This window comes from Neolamprologus multifasciatus, chromosome 6 (genome assembly GCF_963576455.1).
Source record: "Neolamprologus multifasciatus chromosome 6, fNeoMul1.2, whole genome shotgun sequence".
Classification (NCBI taxonomy): domain Eukaryota; kingdom Metazoa; phylum Chordata; class Actinopteri; order Cichliformes; family Cichlidae; genus Neolamprologus; species Neolamprologus multifasciatus.
The window spans coordinates 13,026,772-13,052,471 of record NC_140444.1 but is presented as its reverse complement, the minus strand read 5'-3'; the positions used below and the strand labels follow the sequence as shown (position 1 = coordinate 13,052,471).

Genomic DNA, 25,700 nt, shown 5'->3' with positions numbered 1-25,700 from the left:
TTGTCAGGATGCCTCCTGTAAAAATCCACAATAAGACCCGGGTCCACAACAAAGGCCCCAGGAATCCAGGAGCGCTCCTCCGGGCCATACCCCTCCCAGTCCACCAAAAACTGGAAACCACGACCACGACGGCGCACATCCAGCAGCCGCCGGACCGAATAGACAGGTCCGCCGTCCACAACCTGGGCAGGCGGAGGTGGTTCCAAGGGTGGACACAGTGGGCTGCGAGAGACAGGCTTGAGTTGGGAAACATGAAACGTGGGATGAACCTTCATGGAAGCCGGCAGTTGCAGCCTCACAGAAACAGGGTTGATGATGCGTTGGATGGTGAAAGGACCCAGGAAGCGAGGAGCAAGCTTCCTGGACACGCACTTCAGAGGAACATTTGCAGAGGACAGCCAAACCCGTTGACCCACAGTGTATTGAGGCGCGGGCGTCCTCCTCCGATCAGCAGCACGGCGAGTCTGAGTTGCGGTCCGGAGCAGCGCTGCCTTAGTCTGGCGCCAGATCCTCCGACTGCGGCGTAAATGGTCCTGCACTGCCGGAACCGCAATCTCCGCCTCCTGAGAAGGAAACAGTGGCGGCTGATATCCAAGGCATATCTCAAACGGAGAAAAACCAGTAGCTGCCGAGGTGAGGGAATTATAAGCATATTCAATCCAGGCAAGATGACTACTCCAGGAAGCGGGGTCAGAGGAGGCCACACAGCGCAAGGCGGACTCCAGCTGCTGATTAGCCCTTTCAGTCTGTCCATTAGACTGCGGATGATAGCCCGAGGAAAGGCTCACCCCCACCCCCTAAGCAGTACAAAAAGCCTTCCACACCCGAGAAACAAACTGAGGCCCCCTGTCAGACACAATGTCCAAAGGAATCCCATGCAACCGAAAAACATGATCAACGAGCAAACGCGCAGTTTCGAGGGCAGAAGGGAGCTTAGAGAGAGGAACAAAATGCGCTGCCTTGGAGAACCTGTCAACAATGGTGACAATAACCGAGTGATTAGCGGAATGCGGTAACCCAGTAACAAAGTCAACTGCAATATGCGACCAGGGCCGACCCGGGACAGGCAGGGGGTGCAGCAGCCCGGGAGGGGCCAGGTGACGGCTCTTATTGCGCGCACAGGTGTCGCAGGCCAACACATATTCGCGGGCGTCACTCTCCAAAGCGGGCCACCAAAAGGAGCGCCTCAACAGGGAAACCGTACGACGCACGCCGGGGTGACAGGCGAAGCGAGAAGCGTGTACCCAGTGCAAAACACGGGCACGCACGGCCGACGGAACAAACAGCCTACCAGGCGGGCCCGAACCGGGGTCCGGGTCCTGACGCTGCGCACTGCGCACCAGGCTCTCAATCTCCCACGTCACGGCCCCCACCACGCAGGACGAGGGGACGATCGTGGCCACCCCCGTAGACTCAGACGCGGGAGAAAATTGACGGGACAAAGCGTCAGGCTTAGCATTGCGGGAACCCGGTCGGAAAGAGATAGTAAAATGAAACCGGCTAAAAAATAGCTGCCACCTGGCCTGCCTGGAGTTGAGCCGCTTCGCACACCGAATGTAAGAGAGATTCTTATGGTCCGTCCAAATCACAAACGGCTGTTCCGCCCCCTCCAACCAGTGACGCCACTCTTCCAAAGCCAGCTTAACTGCCAGCAACTCACGATTACCCACGTCATAGTTCCGCTCAGCTGGAGAAAACCGCCGCGAAAAAAACGCGCACGGATGGAGACGGCCATCGTCGGGCGAGCGCTGCGACAACACGGCTCCTGCACCCGCATCAGAAGCATCCACCTCCACAACAAACTCTCTGGAACCATCGGGGTGAACGAGGACGGGCGCGGAGCAAAACAACTCCTTCAACCGAGTAAACGCCTGCTCGGCCTCAGGCGACCAACTGAAAACTCGAGCCAAGGACGTCAGCCGGGTGAGCGGAAGAGTGATCTGACTGTAGTTCTTGATAAACCGGCGATAAAAATTAGCAAACCCCAGAAACCTCTGCAAGTGTTTGCGCGAGGGAGGAGTCGGCCAATCAGCAATTGCCCTGATTTTACCAGGATCGGGCCTAATCTGCCCCTTAGCAAAGACATAGCCCAGGAACGACACAGAACTAGCATGAAACTCACACTTTTCCGCTTTCACAAAAAGTTTGTTTTCCAAAAGCCGCTGCAAAACGCTGCGCACCTGCTGAACATGGTCCTCAAAAGATCGTGAAAAAACAAGAATGTCATCAAGGTAAACGAACACACACCGATTCAAAAAGTCCCGTAGCACATCATTAATCAATGCTTGAAACACCGCCGGCGCGTTAGTCAGACCGAAAGGCATTACCAGATATTCATAATGTCCACGCGGTGTGTTAAAAGCCGTTTTCCACTCATCTCCCTGGCGTATGCGCACCAGATGGTACGCATTGCGAAGGTCCAGCTTCGTGAAAATGACCGCGTCCTGTACAGGTTCAAAAGCAGAAGAGATCAGAGGAAGAGGGTATTTGTTCTTCACCGTTATATCATTAAGACCCCGAAAATCAATGCAGGGTCGAAGAGATCCATCCTTCTTGTCCACAAAGAAAAAACCCGCCGCCACCGGTGAGGATGACGGACGAATCAAGCCCGCCTCCAGTGACTCCGTGATATACCTCTCCATGGCCGCCTTCTCCGGACCAGAGAGGTTATACAGCCGGCTGGTGGGCAATGGAGCTCCAGGCAACAGTTCAATGCTACAATCATAAGGACGATGGGGGGGAAGCGAGAGCGCACAGCGTTTACTGAAAACTGCCCCCAGATCATGATACTGTTCAGGTACAGACGAGAGATCCAACTCCTCAGGTGCCAGCTTAGATGAGCAGACAGGCGAGGGCGGAAGAGCAGACTGTAGACAGTGAGACAAGCAGTGGCTACTCCAACTCTCAATGCGACGGGTGGACCAATTAATCTGAGGGTTATGACGCTCGAACCACAGGTAACCTAAAACGATGGGAGACTCGGGGGAGGAAAAAACAAAAAACCGAAGAAGCTCGCGATGATTACCGGAAAGAACCAATGAAACTGGTTCAGTCTCGTGAGTAACAGAGGGTAGTAATTGTCCGGTGAGCGCCACAACGGAGATGGGAACCTGCAGGGGCCGCGTCTTAATCCCGAGACGCCTCGTGAGACCGCCGTCAATAAGGTTCTGCTCAGCGCCAGAATCCAAAAGTGCATAAGTGGAAAAAGTACCAGACGCGTTGGTCACGACAGCAGGAAGCTGCATGCGGGGGACTCGAGAAAAAGAGGAAGTGCTACCCACCAGTACCCCCACAGTTACTGGTGGGCACCCCCTTTTGACCGCAACGGGCAGGTGGACACAAAATGGCCCGACTGGCCACAATACAAACACAACCGCCCCTCAAACCTCCTCCGACGCTCCTCCAGAGTAAGCCTCGTACGACCCACCTGCATAGGTTCCTCAGCAGCGTCCGCTGGAGGAGACCATGCGTGGGCCGGACCGGAAGGAGAGGGGCGGGAGACTGCGCGCACAGCAGCGTGCTCTCCCCACCCAGCACGGGACCGGCCTCCCCTTTCTCTCTCACGCTCGCGAAGGCGATTGTCGATACGAATGGCCAGATTAACGAGAGCCTCAAAACTCTCTGGTTCATCACGAGTGGCGAGCTCATCTTTCATGCGATCGCTTAACCCGATAATGAAAGCCCCGCGTAACGCGTCATCACCCCACCCCGTCTCAGCGGCTTTAACCCGGAAATCAATAGAAAACTCCGCCACCGACTGGCTCCCTTGTCGGAGCCCGTGCAGCTGCCGTGCCGCCTCGTCAGAGCGCAGGGGGTGATGAAAAACAGCCTTAAAATCCCGAACGAACTGTACATACGTGACAGTCTCTAGGGGGTGTAAAGCGAGATAAGATTCGGCCCAGTCCAAAGCACGATCACGAAGGGCACCGATAATATGGGAAATCTTAGAGGCATCATCAGAAAACGCTTGGGGAAACCGCTGAAAAAGCAGTGAAACCTGAATCAAAAAACCCCCACAGCGGCCCAACTCTCCCGTGAAAGGCACCAGAGCCGGGGGAGCGGGGTCACGAACAGAGCCCAAACTCTGCGGAACGGACGGTACAGGTGGGGGGGACGAAACAGTGGGAACGGTAGGAGGAACTAACCGAACTAAAGTTTCCTGAATGGCTGTCAAGGTCTCATTAACCCGACCTGCCCATTGCTCGGATCCCTTAAACTGCCGAGACAAGCTTGACAAAGACTCCTCGTGTTTCTGGAGTAATTCGCCGGAATCGGGACCTGCGCGTTCTGCCGAATCCATAACAGTGGTCGGAGTATTCTGTTAAGGGGACCTTACCCGAATGGATTAGTGGCAGAAACACACGAGCACAGGCTTGTAGTGATGCAGGTTTTATGTACACAGATGAGGGAATATTTACAAGGGAAGGGGCTATATACAGTGACAGATAAAAAATGTACACGGAGAGCAACGCTGACAGGATAAGACGGAGCCGGGGTATGCGGGCGGACCGATGACGCACCGGAATTACCTAAAAAGCGAGGGACAAACAAAGTTAGAGAGCGTCGAACGCCGAGAGTTCAACTAAAAGTGGACGAGGAGAGTTGGAGAGCTTACTTGCAACACCGACATACAGGTGTAGCGGTGGTCACAGCCTGGTATGAAGCAATTCTCCGTCACGGATCCACAAAAGCCCACACACCGAAAACTAGGCAGGCGAACAGGCAGCGGGACAGACTAAAACAAAGGAGAAGCAGGCAGATGATGGATCCTAAGACATGCAGCTCAATTGCGTGGAATCCACAGATTCAGCTTGCACCGACACGTTACCACTTATGAGACGACAATACTCCGACACCAGACGTCCGAGATTCAGCTCCATAAAAGCGCTCCCTAATGACGTCCGATGCGCCGCAGGTGTGCCGGAATGCCATCAAGCCCCGCCCCGCCTACCTGTGCCAAGAAGGAAAACAAAACCCAAAAAACAACAATAAACCTACCCACCACCTCCTAACAGAGACAGCTACAAAAAGAAAAACCATGTTTTTTTTGTTAGGTTTCCATTACAAAGCCAAACATTTTGAATGCTAATAAAAGTGATTAAATGTAAAAACAACAAAGACAATACTGAGAAACAATGACAATTTGCTCTAATGTAGCTTTTCATTACATCACACAATGGGAACAACACACCAGGAGTAATTTAGTCTAAAAAGTATTGAGTAGTAAATTGTAGTGAAATTACTTAATTCTGATGCAAATCAGCCTACTTCAAGTATTTTTAATTCAGGAAACATTATCGTGATGCTAGTGATCTACTCTACTTTAGCACTTAATGAAGTAAACGTCTAAAATGAAGTGAATCTGCATTTGAAATTAAGGTAATTAGGACAATAGTTTTTATTTTGTCTCTAAACAAGCAATGTCCACCTAAAATTACTTCTCCAGAGAGTAATTTTAAAAGGAACACCTTTCTGTTACAGAAACAACATCAGCTGAAGCATAAACATCCTGGATATAAACCTGATAAGAGAGTCGAAGGAATGTTTAAACAGAAATATATTCTAAATGTTCATTACTTGAGTGCAGCTAAACATGAAAACCCTCTGCTTGTTGTTATAATGCAGTGGGCTGGATGAGAGGGCTTCTAGTTTCGACACATAGAAAGTGGGGTAAGTCGCATAGTCTTAGGAAACTTAAGACAAAAAGCAATAGAATTGCTGGGATGGATAGATAGATAGATAGATAGATAGATAGAAACTGCGTTTTTCACTCCGCTGTCCAGAGAATTGCAACCTTGGTCTGATTCCACACCCTGCAAAAGCATCATAAATGGTGTTGGACTGAGGGCACTGCTATGTCATCCTCATGGGCTGGTAACAGAAGAGGCAGGCAGCCTGGGGACGCTTCAAAAGGAGTTGCAGAATAGAGTTGTGTGCATACGCAATTCAAGGCCAATGTAAGCTTTAGATAGATTGCAGATTGTGAGTAGATCGTTTGCATCATCCCTATTACTTTTTGGATGATACTCAAGCTAACCTTGGCATGTAGTGCTTTAAAAAAGTCTTCTACAGTTGAGAGATAAACTGGGAACCTCTGTCAGGTTGCTGTAGTGAACCGATAAATTAGTTGTCTCTGCAGTGGAGGACAATTTGGGTAGTAGTAAAGTGGGCTGCCTTTGAGAACGTGTCTACAACTCTTTAATAACACTTCTGGAGAAGCTGGCAAAACCCAGGATTCACTGAAGCTGTTTTCTGGGAGAGGGAATTTAGCCACTGCTCTCGTCTTTTCTGGATGTGCTTCCATTTACCCACTCTGAATTATATATCCCAAAAATGAGACTAAGAAGAAATGTGGTAATGGTTCTAGGGTCTATGACTCAGCGTTTATGTATTCTGGGGAGACATCTGGGAAGACTCTTTCCGTCTCCCCAATCAGTCATGTTCCTATATTTGTTTCTCCCTGGTCCCAGTGTCAAGCCTGTCTGCCATTGTCTTTGTCTCCATGGGTATCATACTTTTTGGGTTTTCTTGTCAGTCTCTCATCCTGTGTTTAGTGTGTTGAGTTTTTCGTCCCCTGTCCTTTTAGTCTTTATTTGTTCCTGCTGTGTTCCCTCCTGTTTCCCATCCTGTTGTGATCCTGTGTGTATTTAATAGTCGTACATTCCTAGTTGCAAAATCATAGTTCCTAGCTTATCTTTTGTTTGTTTCTGTTAGTGTTTTCATTCTTTATTTTGAGTACCATATTACAGCAAATAAAGCTGCCTCCTTTAGTTCACTCCCTTTGTTTCTGAGTCCTACGTTTGAGTCATTCACCTGCCTGCCACACAGCTTTACATGAAATATGGAGCTTTGACACAGAGCTGGTTTTCTAGGAGCCTCTACAATAGCTTCCTCACATACTGTTGATACCCAGTATGAAAAAGATGAGGATGTCATCAAGGTATATAAACACTGATTCACAAAAGTCATTTACTGGGGTTTGGAAAACTGCTGCAGTATTGGTTAGTCCAAATGAAATGACTACATATACAAAGTTTCCTGGGGGTACTGACTGCAGTTTTACATTTATCTTTTCAATACATACTAGAAATGATAAGCATTTCTGAGACCCAAATTGGTGAAGATGGTGGCTCCCTGCAAAGGCTGTAAAGTTGTACTGTTTGAGGGAAGGGTGTGTTTATTCTTGATTGTGATCTGGTTTAGACTTTTATAGTCAATACATGTTTTGCTTCCACTGGTGAAGAGGATAGCCATAAGATTGCTGCTTCTAAGGACTCCTTAACCTATTTTTCTATAGCGTCTTTCTCTGGCTGTGACAGATTCTATAATTTGGTCGTCAGGAGGGGTCACAGTCATAGTGAAAATGTGTCATGTGTTGAAAATGAGAGTGTGTTGAGGCACCTAGACCACAGTAAACCTCTGGCACAGAACAGAGGTCAGGATGGAGAGTGGCTAAGGTCAAACGACAGCTGGTATGGCTGACTGAAAGCAAGTGGAAAGACAAAAGTAACACCAACTGGCAATCTTTCCCAATTTACAACTTGCACAAGAGACTACATTGGAGCTGTTTAGTGGCTAGCTAATCCTTAAATTGTCCATTAAAACTGTTAAAATTATCTTGGAGAGCAAAATTTCACCATTGCGATCCAGTGGTCACATGAAGCTGCAGTAGCAGATATGCTGCCAGAGATTGACATGTCTATGAGCAGCACTCTCCCAGAGTAAAGGGGTCATCAAACTCAGCTAACAAATCATTAATAGGCATGGCTCCTAATGGCTAAATAACCTTTCATGAATAAATGTATCTATTTATTTTTTTCTAAAGGCCTTCTCTAAAAGACTAACCTGGGGAGAATCTGTAGAAAACAAGCAGGGTTGATGACCAAAAGGAAGCAATTGCTGAAGCAATTACCCACTACTAATATAACCTCCCTCAGCCTCAAGCATGGGGGAAGAAGCATCACAGAAGGGAGGTGGGGAATCTTTTTAGGCTTGTAAGGGGTTTAGCTGCGGACTGAGACAAAACTAACAGAGTGCTTGGTGAAGCTAGAGATTGGAGGAGAGCTCTGATTACAACAACTTGTTTTGAGATGTGATGTTGTTCCAGCAATGTGCAGATAATCTGTTGACTGAGTATAATCCTTGGTTAGTAAGGTAATTTTTTAATTGATGCCAAGCCTGTACCGGAAGCATCAATCTAAAACCACCCTCCCCTTGTTCATATTCAAGATCATTGCAGCTGTGTTTGTCCATTCTTCCCACTGGTTCAAATATGACCAGTGTCTTTGTGGTTCTCCTGTGTCTCATTCGATCATTTTGTCATAATGAACTCAAAATGGATAGACCTTTATATGTAGTCCACAACTGCAAATCAAATTGTTTATTAACAGAGGCTAATCTGAGCAGTGAATAATTGTTGCAGACAACTAATGAGTGGGCTAGAAGGTCAGTGTTCAGTGTCCAGTTCCAGTGAGATTGGGGGATCCACAAAACCTTTTCAGAGAAGCCTTGAAGATCTGGAGCACATACCAAGGGGTTTCTAAAGACGGAAACAACAGATAAGTTACAAGGAATGAAAGAAAGCATGAAACAAGTGAAGCCTGATATTACTGCTACTGCAGCTGAACAACCTGGTAAAGGTGGATGAAAGAAGGTGGTCTTTACAGTGGGGCAAAAAAGTATTTAGTCAGCCACCGATTGTGCAAGTTCCCCCACTTAAAATGATGACAGAGGTCAGTAATTTGCACCAGAGGTACACTTCAACTGTGAGAGACAGAATGTGAAAAAAAAATCCATGAATTCACATGGTAGGATTTGTAAAGAATTTATTCGTGAATCAGGGTGGAAAATAAGTATTTGGTCAATAACAAAAATACAACTCAATACTTTGTAACATAACCTTTGTTGGCAATAACAGAGGTCAAACGTTTACTATAGGTCTTTACCAGGTTTGCACACACAGTAGCTGGTATTTTGGCCCATTCCTCCATGCAGATCTTCTCAAGAGCAGTGATGTTTTGGGGCTGTCGCCGAGCAACACGGACTTTCAACTCCCGCCACAGATTTTCTATGGGGTTGAGGTCTGGAGACTGGCTAGGCCACTCCAGGACTTTCAAATGCTTCTTACGGAGCCACTCCTTTGTTGCCCGGGCGGTGTGTTTTGGATCATTGTCATGTTGGAAGACCCAGCCTCGTTTCATCTTCAAAGTTCTCACTGATGGAAGGAGGTTTTGGCTCAAAATCTCACGATACTTGGCCCCATTCATTCTGTCCTTAACACGGATCAGTCGTCCTGTCCCCTTGGCAGAAAAACAGCCCCATAGCATGATGTTTCCACCCCCATGCTTCACAGTAGGTATGGTGTTCTTGGGATGCAACCCAGTATTCTTCTTCCTCCAAACACGACGAGTTGAGTTTATACCAAAAAGTTCTACTTTGGTTTCATCTGACCACATGACATTCTCCCAATCCTCTGCTGTATCATCCATGTGCTCTCTGGCAAACTTCAGACGGGCCTGGACATGCACTGGCTTCAGCAGCGGAACACGTCTGGCACTGCGGGATTTGATTCCCTGCCGTTGTAGTGTGTTACTGATGGTGACCTTTGTTACTTTGGTCCCAGCTCTCTGCAGGTCATTCACCAGGTCCCCCCGTGTGGTTCTGGGATCTTTGCTCACCGTTCTCATGATCATTTTGACCCCACGGGATGAGATCTTGCGTGGAGCCCCAGATCGAGGGAGATTATCAGTGGTCTTGTATGTCTTCCATTTTCTGATGATTGCTCCCACACTTGATTTTTTCACACCAAGCTGCTTGCCTATTGTAGATTCACTCTTCCCAGTCTGGTGCAGGTCTACAATTCTTTTCCTGGTGTCCTTCGAAAGCTCTTTGGTCTTGGCCATGGCGGAGTTTGGAGTCTGACTGGTTGAGGCTGTGGACAGGTGTCTTTTATACAGATGATGAGGTCAAACAGGTGCCATTCATACAGGTAACGAGTGGGGGACAGAAAAGCTTCTTACAGAAGACGTTACAGGTCTGTGAGAGCCAGGGATTTTCCTTGTTTGAGGTGACCAAATACTTATTTTCCACCCTGATTTACGAATAAATTCTTTACAAATCCTACCATGTGAATTCATGGATTTTTTTTTTCACATTCTGTCTCTCACAGTTGAAGTGTACCTCTGGTGCAAATTACTGACCTCTGTCATCATTTTAAGTGGGGGAACTTGCACAATCGGTGGCTGACTAAATACTTTTTTGCCCCACTGTATATACAAAGGATGAATAATGGAAATCAGGTGCACTGCCTCCCAGTCTTGATTAACTGCCACACCCCAGAGTGGCAACCTGCTATGCATTCATGAGCAAGAATAAGGGAGAAAATGTGAGGGACTGAAGGCACAGACACCATAACACTACTAAAGTAACTTTTTTTCTGTCAGAGAATGTTTAATTTTTCAGATTGAATTTTCAATTGTTAATTTTTTTCCCACCACAGTGCTTGTGTTAGTTGTGTGAATAAACAGTTTTCAGCTTCTACACAGTAAAAGTAAATGACTTTAGCCCAGGGACTGTAGTCTAGTGGAGGACATTAACAGTGGAAGCTTGATATCATCACCAAAGTGCTCCTGGCCAAGGGCTTCTTTTCTATTTCTTTTTTACGTCCATCTGTTTTTTGAACACAGATCTGACAAATATCATGAGTTCAGTTAATCTAGTCTTTGGCTTGAACACTTTATCCTTTCAGCCTCTCTGTATGGATTGGGAAACCAATCTTTTGAAGTGCCCTTGAGCAAAGCTTGTCTGGAAAACTTCCCCTATACTGAAACATGTTTGTTATTTGGTCTTTGGTGTGTATGTGGTGTGTAACTTGTTATACTTCACATCAAAAATTGCTCTTTATTCGATTAAATTTGCCAATATGTCCTTGAGCGAAGCATTGTGCTTATCTTACTCCACCAAACTGTTTAATCACCTTGTATTCTTTTCAGCTTCACACAACCCTACCTACTGACCCTTCAATGCACCTATATTTTCTGAAAGAAAAATACGTTTCTACTCACTAAAATTAAATTACTTTTTTTTAAAATCAAAACCTGAAAATGGATGTGTTGCTCTGTAAACATTACATTCTGTTTATTCTGTGTATTAAACATGTGAGCGAAAGACTAAATTAAAAGTTTAATACATTTTCTATGAAACTTTACTGTGCAATACTAAAAAAGGAATGTACTTTTATTCATTGATTAGCAAAAATGTCTGTCTCAACAAGCTTTTCAAGAGCTTACTTGATAACCCTGAAACAGGGAAGTCTAAATACATGGTTATGTTATTGCTTATTACAAAGTAATCACAAATTCATTGATTTCATGAAATTTCTTAAGAATATAGTAGGGCTCTATCCAAAATCATTAAATGAGTAACTGTGAAAGTTCAAATTTTGTGTTCAAGGAGTTGTATTTTATTGAATGTTTTACCTTGTTTACCTACAGAGTACGATGCTCCGTACTCAAGAGTAAATATTCAGTTGTTATACAAGAACCTTTATTGCTTTTGATTGAAAAGCTGGTGGATTAAAAACTGTGTTCACAAAACAGTCACTGAGAAAGTTAAAAAAACAAAAACAAAATCATCTAATGGCAGCTGAAGCATCAACCTAAAATCACCCTGCTCATGTTCATACTACAAATCCTTGCAAGTGCGTGTGTCTATTCTTTCCAGTGCTTCCAGCATGACTAGACTGTGCTAATGGTTCTCAGGTTGGAGTCCCCAACTCGGACCCTAACTCTAGAGGCCCCCAGAGGTGTGGAGGTCAGTGCTGGAGTGGGAGATTTTACGGCATCTTGTAGAAAAGACCTCCTCTTGCAGTCCTCAGAAGGAGAGGTGAGTGTGAGCTTACATTGTATTTGTTTATGCATGTGTGTGTTTGCATGTAAAACTGTTTATGTACATACTGTTATGTTTTACTGTGTTGGGTATCTGTGAGTGTTTGGAAGAGAAATGGAAGTTAGAAGCTAGGGTGGGCAATATATCGAATATACTCAATGTATTGTGGATTTTTCCACGTACAGTGGTTAAAATGGCTTTATTGTAATCATCGAGTATAAGTTGCCATGGAAATATTAAGCTGTCTGCAGGTAATTTAATGAGTTTTTTTAATGAGTTTCTTTTTATGCCAATGCTGCGAATGTATTATTAATCCGTAAAATTTTCTACTTGACACACTGCGTTGAACATGTGTGTTTATATACTACCAGACAGGGAAAATATGGTGACAGCGGGAGTTTCAGACAAGTGAGGGAATGAGACTCACTGTCGTTTGGATTTTACAAGGAGGATGTTGAACAAAATCCAATAATTTGCAAAACGTGCAGTAAAACTATTCCTGCAAAAGGTAGGAGTACCAGAAATGTATTCCACCAGCTGAAAAAAAAATTCATCCACTGAAAAATTCAGTCTCTTCACACACCAAAGAAAACATTAAATAAACCAGCAGTAATACTTGTGACTGTTCTTGGTCAGTCATTTTTATAACCACTGTCTCGACTTTTGTTTCTGTAATTTGAGGTCATCACATTTTTTATTTTACAATTTTTATATGTTATGAGCTCAAAAGAGCACCTTTTTAATTTCGGTTGTTTTATTTTGCCTTGTGAATTCTTGCTTGATGTCCTTTTTTTTCTTACTATGATCTTTTGTTTGTTAAAGAGAGAGACATACTGTGACAGTATAGTCATTTGTGAAAAACCTTAGTGGGCAACGGATGGTTAAAAAGCGGTTAAAATTAAAGATTTTAATTAATTCAGATTTTTTTGTATTTAAAGTAGAAAAAAATATTGAACGGTTGATTTGAATGAGTACACAATTGCAATTTTAGGCACCATGTGGTTGAAAATAACATTGCTTTTTGGAGGTTATTTAAAATTATTGTGATAAATATTGTGTATCGTGATATAGCCAAAAGATATTGCGATATTAGATTTTCCTCATATCGCCCAGCTCTAGTAGAAGCTGACAAAAATAGCTATATTTATATGTGAATACAAGAGAACACAAACCAGTTGGGTGTTTTTGTTAGTGTGTGTGTGTGTGTGTGTGTGTGTGTGTGTGTGTGTGTGTGTGTGTGTGTGTGTGTGTGTTCTTTAGACTCTGTGGCACTCTATAGTGTTGGGCCCGCTTCATTAAAGTACCTTATTAGGCTAATGAGCGTCATCAATCCATGCGACCTTGTCCTCCTTTTTCTCCCCTCCTCTGCTCATCACTCCTTTCTTCCTCTTTTCTATTTGGGAAAAGTGACTTCATTAAAGCTGGTTTGATGAGGTTCCCTGTCAGTTGTTGCTGCTGTGTGTGTGTGTTTGTATGTGTGAAGTGTCATTGTTAGCCCGTTATCTCACTGTCAAGCTCTTTGCATAGCAGCCTGCCACATTGCGTGAGCACCGAAGCAGACTTAGCCATTATCCTTATGTGTGGCTGTAAGTGTGTGTATGTAAGTGTGTGTCAGCCTGCCATATTGCATGTCCGCTGGAGCATAGTGTGTCATTAACTTACTAATTAACAGAAGAATGACCCCCACTCGTTGCACTCACTGTCATTGTCAGTCACACTCACAAACTGACTTCTACTACAAATACACACACTCACATTTTCTCACACACACACACACACACACACACACACACACACACACACACACACACACACACACACACACACCAACATACACAAACAGGTAAAAGTTGGGTTCTCTTCTCCATTTCTCATTTCCTGTGTTTTATCACGATCTTCTTCTTCTTCTTTCTTCTCTTTCCTTCTGCTGCTGTTGATTCTTACTGCCTTATTCTCATTTCCTTATCTTTTTTCTTCCACTGGGCCTTACTTGGAAAAAGTACATAACAAAAGCTACATATAACATGATACTGTGGATTCAAATTCTAACTTTAGCATATGATAAGAATACAGTAGTCATAATAACAAAATGGGAGAGCTAGGACAACATCTATAGGATTACCCCAATATATGTAGTCATACTGACTATACAGGAGTGAAATTGTTGATGATGTGTAGAGGGCATGGTGAGGTTTAGTGCACTGTATAGTCGTTATAGTAAAAATGGCATAATAAAACTAAATGAACATAAACACCTGTTTTGCAGACAGTGTAATGTGTTTGTATCTGGACAATAGTCCATTTATCTAAACAGTAATTGCAGATGAGGCTTTGACAAATTGCACAGACATTTTCCACAGTATTGTGCTTTATTGTGCAAATTTTGAAGTCATGTTTAATGACGTATGAAATATATAATGTAGGTATCTAACCGCACAATTGTAAGAGTGTCTGTTATTTCACAGTACTATTTTTTATTGCCAGGACTAAATTATTTAAAATGTTTGTATCTCCAGCTAACTGGAAACACTGTCACTTCATAGATACTAAATTACCTTTGGTTTATTTAAACCTGGCATATGTTTAGTTTTTAGGCTAACAGCATTTTAACTTTAAACCCACACCACCACAGTAGAAATTCAGTTTAAAGACATGAGTTTGATGAACCAGATTTACTAGTACTTTTCTGTTAATTGCCTGTTCCCCCCAGCAGAGGCTGTCAGTGTTTTTAACAATTCCCAGTCACCCCAGCTTGCCCCATCAGCTCACTTGTTCCACTTTACTTATGCTATGTGTATTCGTACTCTCGGTTCACCACTTCACTTGGTAATTCAACTTGGTTTTAATCACATTGTCCTCATTACATTCTAGTTTCTGACCAGCCTTTTTTTTTGTAATAACCTCTTGGACCTCTGTTGGTTATACAGGCAACAGTTTTACCATCTTTACCAACTTTTACCATCTGTCTCTTGTTGTGACAGTTATCAAAAGCTTCTACAATTAACCCATCCAAACAGTTTTTTGTCTAACAACCCAAGAATCTGCACTGTGAAAGACACAAGCAAACAGATTAAGTTAAAATTATTATTTTAATTAATGATATTTTTCCAGAACAAATAGAGGGAAGAATTGTGATATAACTTTTTAATCTGTTTCTAATATAAATACTGTAAAAATCAAATACGCTGCATTTAAAGTACTTTCAAGACATTGCACCTCGCTGAAAGAAAGCATGACCACAACAACAGAGCTGTCAGGTGAAACAATGGAAGGGATTATCCATCTAGTCTAAGAAGGAAACCAATATCAAAAATCAATATCATTTACTGCACAGAATCAGTTCCATCTATGATTTGGTTCAAATACAAACAAAATGAGAGGGTTATAAAAGGAAAATATTCAGGTAGACAAACGATATCAAAGGATATCAGTGGACTAAAGTGAAGTAATTTTGGTCATCGGATGACTGGATGAAAGTAATGTTTAACAGTGATGAATAACAAATCTGCTTTAGCAGCGGAGGTGATACTAAAACTTTTAAAGCTGACTGAGAAAACAAGCAGTTTTCCTCACTCATTTATGATCGGGATTTTTTATGCCATATAAAGGATCAGAGCATGTGGGAATCATTACATTATCAGTAAATGCACAGGCACATGCTGAAATGTTCTCATTCTGTCCAAACATTAGCTGTAAATTTGGGTTAATGAAGATGAAGAAATTTTTCAGAATGATAATCCCACCAAGCTATGTTTTGTTTTTGTTTGGTTTTTTTTGTTGTTGTTGTTGTTGTTTTCAGAAAAGGCATTTCAGCTCAGTAATATAATGACAAGTAAAAAGTCTGGATGTCAAAATTGTTTTTGAAAGGAAAGGTTCTATCCTGGAAGCAGGATATTTTTTCCCTTTACTTCAACTAGAACAAGAAACAAAAAACATCCTAATAATTAAAATAATATGAATAAATTTTTGAGGAGTGCCAGAGGGAAGCCAGAATGTTCAGCTACTAAATAAAAAAGCGTTTTATGTTGTATTTATTTTTTTTTTGTGTGTGTTTATTATTTTACCCATGGGTTGTAACTTCCACTCAAAATAGATTTTCAGAACATATGGTTTTCACTCAGTTGACAGCAGTCTGTGTGACATACATGGCAAGCTTACAGGGAGTTCTAAAGGAGGTTATGAACTTATTGAGTGTTCAGAAGTATTAAAAATCCCCAAGGACTGTCTGGTTCCAGTGAGTGGGTACTCATTCGAACAGTGAAACATTTCTAGGGACAGAGAGTGCGTGAGTCTGCAAGTTCAGTGGCATTTGTTTTTATCCTGTTGTTAGGATGTGTGTCATGCATGTAGAGGAGACATTCAATTGCCTGCCTTGCAGTGCCGATGATATATTTAAGATTGTCTTTTAACCAAGTTCATTGTCAGACAGCATCATGAAAGTTGTATTGCGAGACAGATGATTTTGAATATGTGCATATTGCTGATTTTTTTCTGATGTGGCTTGTGTGACTACCATGTTGTTGTTTCTGTACATCTTTACAGCTTCAAAGAATAAGAAAATAATTTTGACAAGGCTTTTCCCTCTTATGTCATCTTTCCCTCTACAACTTTACTTTTCAGCAAGTCTCTCATTCTGTCTATCATTGAATTATTACCTCATCTTATTTTCCTTTCTCTCATCATTTGTCTCATTCCTCACCTTTCCTATGCCCTACTTCTCCTTTCTTTTCTCCTCTTGTTTTTTGTGTAACCTTCTCTTTCTACATCGTCTTCTCTTCCTCCACCTCCCTCTTCTCCTCTGCAGCCCCTCAGTCCTCCATCTCTCAGTAACCCAGCCTATCTAATTAACTTTCCACTGCTAGGGTTATACATCACTGTAGCTGTCACTTCACAAGAAAAGGGGAGGGGAATTTTAATTCTTACCTCTTTTCTGTCATCTCCTCCTTTCTCTCTCACTCCCTCTGTTTCATATGTTTAGTCTTTGGTCTCTTTGTGGTCTTTGTTCATCCATTATCTCTCTCTGTTTCTGTCTCCATCTCTGTCTGTCATCCCTGCATAAATAGATGTCTCCCTATTGATGGTGAACATTAGCATGAGGCAGAGTGTAACAAGGGTTTTGGTGTGGGCCTTTAGCAAGACTTGATACCATGAAAGGCTTGAGAAAATGAAGGATTTGTGGTGCACTGCTTCTCAACCTCCTCACCCTTTATTACAGCACTTGTCAGCTTTAGATTAACAGAAAGAAAAACCTTGTTCACCAAAGGTATACGTTTTGAAATGCCAAAGAGGGCTTATATAAAAAGCTTTAAATTATCAAAATATAGAAATGAATAAGGTCACACTTGAAAAGAATACAGCTTGGGTAGAAGATATGAATGAATCTAAGAATAATTACTGTGAAAAACGTGTCATCATGGTAAAATCTAAACTCCAAACAGTTTCCTTAAGAGAACAGTCTGAAGCTGCAGTTTTTTTACTACTAGAGTGCAGGAGCACATAATGCTTTGAATAGCCAAAAGGTTCAAGCTGTGGCAGGCTTTTGCAGATTTCTACGGAGTAGCCGAAGGGAACACATGTTCAGCTGATCACTGTATCTGAAAGTGAGTCTGTTCCACAGCAGGAAGCACAAATACTCCATCAACGTCCAAGTACGGTGCAACTCCACAACTGTAATTACCAGTGCCATGGCTAAATACCCGGGGTCCAACTACAATTCCTTCATTTTGAAATATCATCAACCTTTTTCCAGAAAATGAAAGATGGTGGTAGTGGTTTTTATATGATTTTTTTTTTCTTTGGGAACACCTCATAATGAATTAACCTATTAAGCTTGTATTTATTTCCTGTAAGGAGTACATTATATTTGGGGTGTCACCCTGGTCAAAAACATTGTGGCTTCATGTCAACCTTCACATGGAATCATTAATCATGGGTCAATACTGAAGCTTACAAAGTTTCCACCTACTTATTTAATGGATTAGGTTTGCCTGCATTGATTTCAGTCTGAAATACATACCTTGCAAAAGTCTGGAGCCAATCATCTTTTCTTTACATTTTACTACAAAAATAAAGAATAGGTGCAAAAATGATGGAACTATAGTATTTTAATTTGAAGAGGCTTGTTAGTATTTTAAAGGGACCACCTTTATCCTTCAAAACAGCCTGAAATGTCTTAAGCAAGATTTCTTCTGATTTCATAAAGTAGTTCTTGAATGACATCCAAGGTTTCTTTTTATGTTGGCTGTCTTTTGTTCCCTTCTCGGTCAGGACGAACCCACACTGCTTCAACAATGTTGAGTTCCAAACTCTGCAGAAGTCCATGAATGATAGTGTTCCACTGTGTTTTTATATTCTTCAGGAGTATGTTTGAGATCATTGTCAATCTTAATAATAAAGCCATGGCCAATCAGATGCTGGCATTGTATGGTAGAGCAAAGGCTAACTGTACTTAATGATAATTCCATCAAGTTTGACATGATCTCCAAAACCACTGGATGAAATCCAACTAAAACATGACAGATCCTCCACCGAGTTTTCTATATGGATTTAGACACGTGGTATTGTAGCCTCCTGACCTCTTGTCAGAAGAGAAATGTCAGTCTTGGCTTTACTTGATCTCAGTGTAACATTTGATACAGTTGACCACAACATATTACTCAAATGACTGGAGAGCTGGGCAGGTCTTTCAGGAACTATACTAATCTGGTTCAAAACATACTTAGAAAACAGAAAATACTTTGTATCAATAGGTAACTTCACATCTGAGCAGACAAGTATCACATGTGGAGTTTCCCAAGGTTCAATCTTGGGACCTCTTCTGTTTAACATTTACATGCTCCCACTGGCACAGATTATAAAGAACAACAAAATAAACTATTACAGCTATGCAGATGACACACAACTATATATCTCAATGTCACCAGGAGACCGAGGCCCTGTACAGGCTCTTGGTAAATGCATTGAGGAAATTAATGACTGGTTGTGCCAAAATTTTTTCCAGCTAAACAAAAACAAAACTGAAATAATAGTCTTTGGAGCCAAAGAAAAACGATTACAGGTCACCAGAGAACTTCAATCTTTACACCTAAAAACCACCAACAGGGCGAGAAATTTGGGTGTATTGATGGAGGAAGACCTAAACCTCAGTCAAACTCTGAGGTCTTTACACTGGCTGCCTGTCTGTCAGAAGATAGACTTAAAGTCCTGATGCTGGTCTATAAAGCTCTGAATGGTTTAGAACCAAAATACATCAGTGACCTCCTGACCCAGTATGAACCTTCCAGATCCCTCAGGTCATCTGGATCCTGTTTTTTATCAGTTCCCAGAGTCAGAACCAGACATGGAGAAGCTGCATTCAGCTTTTATGCTCCATATATCTGGAACAAACTCCCAGAAAGCCTCAGATCAGTTGAAACACTCAGTGTATTTAAATCCAGGTTGAAGACTCACCTGTTCTCAGCTGCATTTGAATAAACCACCAAATCCGCACTGTTTGACTTTTAAGCTTAAATCTCAAAATTTACATTTTAACTACTGAATTTATCTACTGTTCTTTTCTTGCTTTTTTTCCATTTTAAATCATGATTTTTATTTGTTTTTGTTTTTTAATGTCTCTGTAAAGCACTTTGAATCCCCTTGCTGTTGAATTGTGCTAAATAAACTTGCCTTGCCTTGCCTTGCCACCTGAACCAAATTTCACATTTCAGTTTATCGTTCCATGAGACCAGTTCCCACTGATTTTTAGTCCAGTTCTTGTGTAAGTTGTGTAAGCCTACCTCAGCCTTCTCCTTCCTTAAGGAGAAACAGGGAGTAACACTTCCATTGAGACCATTACATTCAGTAAACAGTAGATGGGCCAGGTGTATCTCTCAGGTTTCTATTTCTTAATGACTTTCAGATGCTGTTCACTTACTGTAGAATTTTTTTTAAACCTGCCACTTCCTCTTTTGTCCCCCTCTTGTCCAGTTTCAACAAGGGAAAAAAATATGTGTTTTTGAAAACAGTTTTTTCCCCGTATCTATAATACGTTAGACATCAGAATGTGTCATTTAGTTAGATGCCTTTTTATATTTAACAATTCATATGTCAGTGTTAAGTGCCCTAACAAACAAAAAATATTCCATTGAAAATGGTCAGATACAAGGATTGAACTGAAAATGAGTGAAATTTCCAAAAAAAGAAACCAAAAAAGTGAATAAACCATTGCTCAAGAGCACTTAAAAATTAGAAGAAAGTATAGATCCCTGGAAGAAAAACATAAAGAAATAAGGGTTGGCTTCCTCAGTACCATTCTCCATTTTATTTCTACCTCATATGACTTGCTAAACTCAAGAGAGTGATAATGTCCACAGTATAATAAAAGTGACAAAATCCACATCGGCTGGGGTGGATATAGTACATGGATCAAACACAGAAATATCAACTGAGAGATTGCAGTTAAATAAAGACCAGTCTGGTTTGAACAGAAACAAAAGTGACTTTTCATTTGGGATGATAAAACCTAAATGCTATATAAGGATCTGGAAATGGGCAAAAAAAAATTCTGAAACATAAAAGGTGGCAATCTCATAATTGCAAATCACATATCATATAATATACATAACTAGAAAAATTCTGACACAACCAGGCACACATGATGAAATGTGCTGAGCATAATCTTCAGAATAAAACAAACGAAAGTAAAGGGTTATCCAAAGTAGTGCATTCAGTAAAATGAAGCCAATTTGTTCAAATCTTAATAAATTTTTCATGGCTTACACTATTTTAAATAAGGTAAAAAAATATGCTGTTTTTTAAAATAGATTAAATTAAGAGCACATTATGAAGATAGATGATAAATATACCCAAAAAGAGGTAAAATAAGATATGAAAAAGTGGCATATTTATTGCATTACTTTTTTGCCTTCATGATTGCCTTAGATGGCCTTTGGGACACTGAAATGCTGGTCATCCAGGTCATATTCACCCCCCTAAGCTTGTGGAGTCTCTGCTGTCATCCTGAGTCAGCCAATTCAGTGCATCAGGGATTCATTTGTGGCCTGTTGAGCCTTGACCAGAGCACACACAGGCATAGCCAGATAGCTCTATCATACTGTGTCCTCAATGTCAATCTCATCTACTCAGTTTGTCTATTTTTTTTTAATGAAGTCAGTGTCACCAAATCTGGTTCTAAACTGTGTACCACTGTTAATGTTTTAAAATCATATAAGCCTATAAATTAAGTATGATGATGTTAAACTTTTTAAATGTAACCTACAACATCCATCAGTGTGTATCGCAGTGTTTTCTGTCTAGCCAATTTCTCTTATTTGCTCTCACATGAACCACCTTCGTATTGTTTCTTCCAAATAACTTCATCTACAGGATCCCGACAATTATTATTCACTTTTTTTCATCTAGAGTGCCCCTTCCCACATGGAAAATATATGTGTCACGGGGGCCTCTCCTAAACTTCTCCCGAACAAATGCAGGCGTAGTCAGGAAGCATTCAGTGTGGATAGTTTATTCCGCCGGCCTCCCAGGTGCACAAAAAGATTATTTACAAAGAAAATAGAAAACTAACTCAATTCAACACAAAACAAACATCTGTATACAAAACACAAGCGGCTGAGCCAGTCTGCATGTTACCCTCTCTGTAACATCTCACATAATGCCCAGGTAGGCCCTGACAGCCTTCTTTTTTACCCCATTGCCCCTCCCACTAGGCATAATAGTCATCCCTTTATTATTTCTTTTCCCAAAACACTCTTTTTTTCCTCAGCTTATTTCCAGCGGTATTCCTACAATACGTATATATGTATATACGGACATTCATGGCCACTTCCAGGCAGCCTACAGTGTTTCACAATAACAAAAAAAAAAACCAACAAAAATAATGCAGTTCACGTGACCTTTCAAGACCGGCTTTATTAAAGGTAAGCAAAAAAGAATATGTTGGCCACCCTCTGCGCCGCTCAAAATATACCTCTCACCCCTTTTTGTTTATCCGCCCGGTTGACTAAAAGACGCGCAGCCACGGTAATTGTACAACTAATGGTGGTGGTGCGTGTATGCGCCCAGATCAGCTGTTTGCGGCCCGGGACGGTAAGTTTGTATCTGTCTTGTGTGAAACTTGTATGAAAAGCATACAAGAGTGAAAACAAATATAAGATCCCTTGAAAAATTATATAAATGAAACTTGTATGTTTTGGATACTTCCTAAAACAATATATGAAAGTAATGAGAAAGTGGCCACTTTCATGAGTAAATCATATAAGCCTTATATGATTCACTATATGAAGTAGGCCACATCTTATGCAAGTTTTTTTATAAGTTTTTACTATTTCTTTTCCATATGGGTAACATTGGCCTTTCCCACAATGACGTTCCAGACGTACCTTTTGTGAAGCAGTTTGTACTTGCAAAGTATTTTTCTGTAGTTTCTCTTTCATAAAAATGTTCTCCTTCTGATGTCTCTCCTTGGTCTGTGCTGTCATTCTGTTTCCCAAGAGAAACACATCCGTAGAACCTATGCCTTTATATATTATGATTGACGAATTACTGTTATGTTAGATTACTCACATTATCACATCATCAGACCTTATGTTAATTTGCCCTTGTAAATCTGGCCCCTAAAGAGACGGGATAATAAGCAGCTTGAAAGGCAGGAAAAAAAATAATTTTAACAAATGGCATCCAGGGTTTATTCTAAAGATCATACTGTACCCTTGAGCCATTTTATCACAATGAAGCCCAATGATGCAATGTCTAAAGAAGCTCCCTTATCAGACAGTCCATTTGAAAACGGTCCATTATGAGGAGATGTGTTAGAAGAACATCTGATTGATACCTAGATTACAGATTCAAGTTCATACCATTTTTTCTGACATTTATGAATGTTACAATCAGTGACATTTTTCATATAAATTTCATATTCTTTTACTGCTTGATCCAACAGTGGTTTTGCATTTCACATGACCTTTTCCAGTTATCCCCAGTTAACCACATCCACCTCAACATGACCCCGTGAAACTGAAAGAATTGTCTATACTGGTTAAAAGATCAAGAAAATAAACATATTACAGTATTTTCTTTCATATCTGCCTCAACCGCATGCACATTGACTCAACAATATTCTCAGCTTTTTATAAATTTGACCTGAGGTCTTGTTCTAATACAGAACTTGGACTTGCTTTTTAGTTAGTTTTTTTATTTATTCTTTTTTTTTTTCAATTTAAGCAACTAATATTTTCAACTTTTAAAATTTTTAAACTTTTTATAAGTTAACCATCAGATTGAATCCCTGAATTTCCTTCAGTAGTAAGTTTGGTGGGGTATAAAGCTTGTTTGGGTTTTTTACATGGGCTCCTGGTAAATCCACCTACTTATTAAAGAACATTTCGCATGACCCGTATTTTCCTTTGTGTTCCATTTTGGGCAACACCTAAAGGTATTGCAGTGATACCACACAGGAATATTCAAATACATTAGAAAAAAAAATATCAGTTCTGTTCTGTAAAGATTCACGACTGAATGGCAACCAAGCTTTTCTTTAAAAACAAAAAATACATACATTCTAAAAAGAAGACTTTATCCAAAAGCATTCATTTTCATCCAGTCTCATACAAGCTTTCCTCGACTGCTGACACCATCAAATGAACAGAGAAGAGCGGATGAAGGGAGGATAGAAGGGGGATCGGATGAGCAGGAGGTGGAGAAGGATGGCAGAAAATAGATGTTTCTGTCGATTTTGCAGGAGAAAATAAAGGCGTGCAGGACAGCAAGGCTTAAAGCCAAATCAATGTTGTCAGCAGCTGGCACTTAAGAAGAGGCCATTAAAGTTTAAAAAGTTTGGAAAGCAGTGCTGGAATTAGGGCCAAATGGGTTAGAGGTAGGGGAGCGCTGGCTTCCATTAAAATCAAAGCCAACGAGAGCTGACAGATCCTCTCAGGATTCTTTCAGTCCTCCTGTGTTTTTTTTATTGTCTTCTCCCCTTTTCTTGTCATCTCTCTCTCTCTTTCAGTCTCTTTCACTCTCCCTTTGTCGACACTTTAGTCTATGTGAGCTTTCTATTCTTTTAATTATTGTTTCTTCTCACCTTTGCGTCTTCATAACTCAGTAATCACTGTCCCTCTGTGATAACCACAGACTGTAGTAAAAGATGGACAGAGCTTTTGGGGCTAAAGAAGGAAGTCCCTAAACCTGTTTTCTAAGCCGCTCCTCTAGTTGCAAAAATATTTTGCAGTATTATAAGTATTTTGGAAAATCATCTTTCAGCTCCCTTGCATGTGACCTCACCAGAAACTTTCCTGACTTTGTGGACTTCCACAAGTCTTATTTAAAACAAGTACATGACCATTTATTAACCCTTTAGAGCTGGTCGGAGACGCTCAGTTTTGCATAACTATTTTTAAATCCCTGTAGAACCGGAACCACGTAAGCTATCCATCCATCCATCCATCTTCATCCGCTTTATCGGGGGCCGGGTCGCGGGGGCAGCAGCCTAAGCAAAGAGGCCCAGACCTCCCTCACCCCAGCCACCTCCTCCAGCTCATCCGGGGGAACACCAAGGCGTTCCCAGGCCAGCCGAGAGATATAATCTCTCCAGCGTGTCCTGGGTCTGCCCCGGGGCCTCCTCCCGGTGGGACATGCCTGGAACACCTCACCCAGGAGGCGCCCAGGGGGCATCCTTGTCAGATGCCCAAACCACCTCAGCTGGCTCCTTTCGATGTGGAGCAGCAGCGGCTCTACTCTGAGCCCCTCCCGGATGGCCGAACTTCTCACCCTATCTCTAAGGGAGATGCCAGCCACCCTTCGGAGGAAGCTCATTTCCGCCGCTTGTATCCGCGATCTCGTCCTTTCGGTCACTACCCACAGCTCGTGGCCATAGGTGAGGGTAGGGACGTAGATCGACCGGTAAATTGAGAGTTCGCTTTTACACTCAGCTCCCTCTTCACCACGACGGACCGGTGCAGCGTCTGCATTACTGCAGCTGCAGCCCCAATCCGTCTGTCGATCTCCGGCTCCCTTCTCCCATCACTCGCGAACAAGACCCCGAGATACTTGAACTCCTCCACTTGGGGCAGGACCTCATCCCCGACCCAGAGTGGGCACTCCACCCTTTTCCGGCTGAGAACCATGGCCTCAGATTTGGAGGTGCTGATCCTCATTCCCGCTGCTTCACACTCGGCTGCGAACCGCTCCAGTGCGAGCTGGAGGCCCTCACCCGATGAAGCCAACAGAACCACATCATCCGCAAAGATCAGAGATGAGATCCTGAGGCCACCAAAGCGAAAGCCCTCCGCCACTTGGCTGCGCCTAGAAATCCTGTCCATAAAAATTATGAACAGAACCGGTGACAAAGGGCAGCCCTGGCGGAGCCCATCACCCACCGGGAACGAGTCTGACTTATTGCCGGCAATGCGAACCAAGCTCTTGCAACGGTTGTATAGGGATCGAATGGCCCGTAACAAAGGGCCAGACACCCCATACTCCCGCAACACCTCCCACAGGACACCCCGAGGGACACTGTCGAATGCCTTCTCCAAGTCCACAAAACACATGTAGACTGGTTGGGCAAACTCCCATGCACCCTCAAGTATGCTCGAGAGGATGAAGAGCTGGTCCAGTGTTCCGCGACCAGGATGAAAACCGCATTGTTCCTCCTGCATCAGAGGTTCGACTAGCGGACGAACTCTCCTTTCCAGCACCCTGGCATAGACTTTCCCGGGGAGGCTGAGGAGTGTGATCCCCCTGTAGTTGGAACACACCCTCCGGTCCCCCTTCTTAAAGATGGGGACCACCACCCCGGTCTGCCAATCCACGGGTACTGCCCC

General features: G+C 42.4%; 1 protein-coding gene across 4 annotated transcripts in view; it reads left to right on the top strand.

Annotated features, from left to right (window-relative positions):
- Positions 1-25,700, top strand: part of LOC146516596 (zeta-sarcoglycan-like) — a 396,328-nt gene that overhangs the window by 335,435 nt on the left and 35,193 nt on the right. For all 4 annotated transcript variants that reach the window (XM_085162626.1, XM_085162627.1, XM_085162625.1 and 1 more), the window contains one exon: positions 11,760-11,883. In XM_085162626.1, the coding sequence (XP_085018752.1) occupies positions 11,760-11,883 (124 nt within the window). The remainder of the gene's footprint in view (positions 1-11,759; positions 11,884-25,700) is intronic.